At 51.7% G+C, this 5,412-nt stretch overlaps 1 protein-coding gene across 1 annotated transcript; it reads right to left on the reverse strand.

Annotated features, from left to right (window-relative positions):
• Positions 1-309: 309 nt before the first annotated feature.
• c1ql2 (complement component 1, q subcomponent-like 2) lies at positions 310-1,676 on the reverse strand (the record flags this gene model as incomplete). Its single annotated transcript, XM_083681955.1, has 2 exons — positions 310-489; positions 1,095-1,676. 2 exons carry the CDS (start codon positions 1,674-1,676, stop codon positions 310-312), a joined length of 762 nt encoding a protein of 253 aa, XP_083538081.1.
• Between the last annotated feature and the right edge of the window lie 3,736 nt (positions 1,677-5,412).

A 5,412-nucleotide genomic window follows, 5' to 3' on the forward strand; every position in this document is an offset into this window, starting at 1 on the left:
ATATGAACACTGGGATTCCTTTTATCGTTGTTGCTTCTTTTGGATACACAGATATCTTATTATATATCTTCAGTGAACACACAGACACACTGTCAAGCTAAACATATCACAACACACGGCAATGTCTTCTGTAGGCTATGGGCAGGATGGCTGGCACGGCTCGCCGCGGCCACTCCACTCCACAAACACACACGGATGACGCACGGCTGTTTACGGTGCATGGCGCCCGGAAACGGGCAACTGGCTCTAGGTATAATAGAGTCTAATCATGATAGAGTTCGCGTCTCTGCGGATCTGGGGGATCTGCGATTAGTCCGGATACAGAATGAAACCGGAAAAGGTGCTGTACTTGTTGTTGTTGCCGCCATGCGCCTTTCCGCCGTCCAGTTTGACGTAGATCTCGTCCCCGGAGTCCAGGTGGAGGACCACGCTGTTGCTGGCGTAGTCGTAGTTCTGGTCAGCGTCCTGGGCAATCGCACTGGCGCGGACCTGCAAATCAGAGACGCAATGGTTAGGGGTTTTTAAGAACTTTCCGGCAGTTATGTGATGGTAAATTTCAAACTCAGTATTCATTATTCAGTTTATGCGATGCGAATGAATGCATACATTAATTTGCATGTGCAAGCCCGCACATAAGTGCAGTGCCTGGAATCTCCCATAATAAAAACAGCCTTCGAGTCTATCTGTTGCTCACTTCGAAGCTCCGTTCAACCACAGGCTCAGAAGTTGCTGCTGCCCACGGGGAGATAACCGCCAAAGCAGATGAGCTAATGCCCTAACTGAAGACACTACAGAGAATTAGTCTGCCGAATTAAGTGGACCAAGCCAATTAAGTCCCTTGCTGATCTCAGTGAATCAGCTTCGGCGCGCGGAGTATATGCTCTATAACGGAGAGATCAGCTCTCTGGCGTAAAGCCTCTTCAAGCTGAATCTATGGCCCGATGCGCACGAAACGGGGTTATTCTTCAGCAGTGAGTGCATCTGTAGGCTAAACTGTCATGTCGATTTTGAAGTATTTTGTTCAGAGCGATATGGATGCAAAATGTGCCATTAGGCTACTTCAAATATATGGCTGTTTGAAAACATGAGGTTACCTGTCCGTTTTTGCACAAATCGGCCCACATGCTTGTCCCGTCCCCTCCGCGCATCAACACATGATACGTAAAGTAGTAGATCCCGGACACTTGGCACGTGAACTTGCCGGTAGACGGGTCGTAATGGTTCCCCACGTTTGTCACCACGTCGTCGAACCTCAGAACCTCGTATCCCTCGTGAGGGTTTTTCAGACCCACGTAAAATGCTATCTTTGTGCTGCTGACCGCGGAGCCCACCTCGCCGGTGTCGGTCCTCGCCGTCCCCGTGGCAATCCCGGGATAACCAGGTTTCCCGGAGTCCCCCCGGTCCCCCGGCGGTCCTCTCGGACCGGGCGGACCCGGTTCGCCAGGCGGACCTCTCGGCCCGGGTTTCCCCGGCCGACCCGTTTCGCCTTTAGTCCCTTGCACAAATGACGGCGATGGGATGGCGCTGAGGTCTTGCATGACCTCTAGAGACGTTGCACTCGGCTTTGGGTTGTAAGGATCACAAATCATCCGACAGGTGCCCATCATCTCGAAGTGCGCGTCGGTCTTGGAAGTTTGGACCAGCAGCGGTATCGCTATAATGAGCGCCAACACCATGACGATGCCCACCACAGCAGCAACGACTCTCTTCCTCTGCAGAGTCCGAGAAGCAAGCGCTAAAAAGTCCGTTTTGCTTTGGGAAGTAATGGTGAAAGGTTGTGAGTGCGCTAAAAACCAACAGCAAAAAAGAGAGTGGACCAAAAAAAGGAGTCACTCTATTCCAGAATTAGAAAGAGAGAGAAAAAAACCCCACACACAACACACATCAACAAATGTGTTGTAACCTTAAGCCCAGTTCACCTTGGGGCGCTTAACGCTGTGCCAGTATCACTACGCTTCACAGAGTTGACAGGGGAAGTATTCGTTTTGGCATGGCTGGACACACGCTGGATCCGCGAGCTGAACACAGAAACCTGCGAGCGGTTTGTGCCCGTCTGCAAGAGCGAGCGGGAGTAAAGAGGCGCTGACGTAACAGGGCAAAGCCTGTCGCAATTTGGATTAAGACTGCGAAAATAATCATGCCATCTTTATGTATGAATTACAAGTCCCTTGTGTCACACCGGGGGGATATTGGATCAGAAAGCATTACTAACACTTAAACCTCCTTATTGAAATTTTGACAGTGAGATTTCCCCTTTCTGCTTCTGCCTATTTGGGACAGGGGTACAATGCGAGTTATAAATAGCACGATACTATTGTAAACCTTGTCAATCAGTCCTCACATTTACTGCACACACACACACACACACACACACACACACACACACACACACACACACACACACACACACTCACACACACACACTCACACACACACAATACAAACAATGATATGATTATTGCAGTAATAATAATTGTCAGTAGTTTCACACACACACACACACACACACACATACACACACACACACCCACATTCACGCACGCACACACATACACACACACGCACGCACGCACGCACGCACATACACACACACACATACACGCACGCACACACACACACAGAGACACACACTTACATACACACACACACACGCACGCACACACATACACACACAGAGACACACACTTACATACACACACACACACACACGCACATACACACACACACAGAGACACACACTTACATACACACACACACACACACACACACACACACATGCACGCACATACACACACACAAACACACACTTACATACACACACACTCACATACACACACACACAGACACACACTTACATGCACTCACACACACACACGCATACACACACACATAGACACACACACACACACACACACACACCTCGTCCTGTGTGTTGGAGTAGCTGGGTTATGTTGTTCACATGATCCCTGTGTTTTGTTTTCGTCACACAGAGAATTTGGATTCAGAAAGTAAATATTGTAAATCTGTTCCATTGACAGTAAACCTCCCGTTGAGTTTATCTGGGGTGGAACCTGCAAATGGGTTTAAATGATTGTCGCCAGCTAAGAAGTCTGCATTCTAACCTGATCCTGCATCAACAGCACCAACGGTCGGGCCACACGGCCTGAACCACCCGCTGGGCTAAATACTCTAAATGCATTCTAACCTGATCCTGCATCAACAGCACCCGCGGCCGGGCCACACGGCCTGAACCACCAGCGGTCGGGCCACACGGCCTCCACGAGGCTACACGGCCACACGGCCTGAACCACCCGCTGGGCTAAATACTCTAAACACTTTCATTTCCTTCCTCTCATTACCTCTAAATCCGTCTCCTTTCAGAGACACACGGCAACACAGCCTCCACGAGGCTACACGGCAACACAGCCTCCACGAGGCTACACGGCAACACAGCCTCCACGAGGCTACACGGCAACACAGCCTCCACGAGGCTACGCGGCAACACAGCCTCCACGAGGCTACGCGGCAACACAGCCTCCACGAGGCTACGCGGCAACACAGCCTCCACGAGGCTACGCGGCAACACAGCCTCCACGAGGCTACGCGGCAACACAGCCTCCACGAGGCTACACGGCAACACAGCCTCCACGAGGCTACACGGCAACCTGGCCTCCACGAGGCTACACAGCCTCCACAAGGCTACACGGCTACACAGCCTCCATGAGGCTACACGGCAACACAGCCTCCACGAGGCTACACGGCAACACAGCCTCCACAAGGCTACACAGCCTCCACGAGGCTACACGGCAACACGGCCTCCACGAGGCTACACGGCAACACGGCCTCCACGAGGCTACACAGCCTCCACGAGGCTACACGGCAACACAGAAGAGGTCCCAGGCCTTGGCCTCCATGCTTCACAGCCCTTAGGCTACATGATATGGCATCAAAGTGGCAGCAGTGTCTTCTGGCATCCTCTCCTCCTCTCCTCTCCTCTCCTCCTCTCCTCTCCTCCTCTCCTCCTCTCCTCTCTTCTCCTCCTGTCCTCCTCTCCTCTCCTCTTCTCCTTTCCTCCTCTCTCCTCCTCTCCGCCTCTCCTCTCCTCCTCTCCTCTCCTCCTCCCCCTGTCTCTCCTCCTCTCTGTCTCTCCTCCTCTCCTCCTCTCCTCTTCTCCTCCCCTCCTCCTCTCCTCCTCCCCCTGTCTCTCCTCCTCTCTGTCTCTCCTCCTCTCCTCCTCTCCTCTTCTCCTCCCCTCCTCCTCTCCGCCTGTCCTCCTGTCCTCCTCTCCTCCTGTCCTCCTGTCCTCCTCTCCTCCTCTCCTCCTCCTTTCCGCCTCTCCGCCTCTCTAATCTGTCACAGAGCGCCGGCTTCCCTTCTGTTGTTGGGATCAGTGAAATCCTTTATTTCCCAGATCCAGGGTTTAACTTCTCACTCACAGCTCTTGTCTCAGGTCTCGGCAGGCTAAGCTAACGGCTAACAAAGCTCCAGTGGTTATTCCCCTCCGCCTCTCCACTGATGAGTTTCTCACTGACACAGGAAGCAAGGGGGCCCCCACGGTGTCATCATGTCACACACACACTGTCTCTCTCTCACTCACTCACACACACACACACACACACACACACACACACACACACACACACACACACACACACACACAGGCACAGACAAACACACACACAGACACAGGCACAGACAAACACACACACACACACATACACACACATGCATCAACACAGACAAACACACACACACACACACACACACACACACACACACACGCACGCACTCACACACTCACACACACACACACACACACACACACACATACACACACACACACACACACACACACACACACAAACACCCCCAGAGTGATGCCCCCTGGAGCAGACAGTGAAGTTATAACACATTTTAATTAGTATCCTTGTTTTGGATTTGAGGAAAGTTGAGCCCAACACATTTCTTTTTGGCTTGTTTTTGAATGCTGCGATACAGACAGTATGCATTTGAGTAAATATCTTGCAGCTGCTTGTGGGTGTGTAGGACTCAGTTCAGTAGGACTCAGTTCAGTAGGACTCAGTTCAGTAGGAGTCAGTTCAGTAGGACTCAGTTCAGCAGGGTCTCCTGTAGGACTCAGTTCAGTAGGAGTCAGTTCAGTAGGACTCAGTTCAGTAGGAGTCAGTTCAGTAGGACTCAGTTCAGCAGGGTCTCCTGTAGGACTCAGTTCAGTAGGACTCAGTTCAGTAGGACTCAGTTCAGTAGGAGTCAGTTCAGTAGGACTCAGTTCAGCAGGGTCTCCTGTAGGACTCAGTTCAGTAGGAGTCAGTTCAGTAGGACTCAGTTCAGCAGGGTCTCCTGTAGGACTCAGTTCAGCAGGACTCAGTTCAGCAGGGTCTCCTGTAGGACTCA

This window comes from Argentina silus (genome assembly GCF_951799395.1).
Source record: "Argentina silus genome assembly, chromosome: 12".
Classification (NCBI taxonomy): domain Eukaryota; kingdom Metazoa; phylum Chordata; class Actinopteri; order Argentiniformes; family Argentinidae; genus Argentina; species Argentina silus.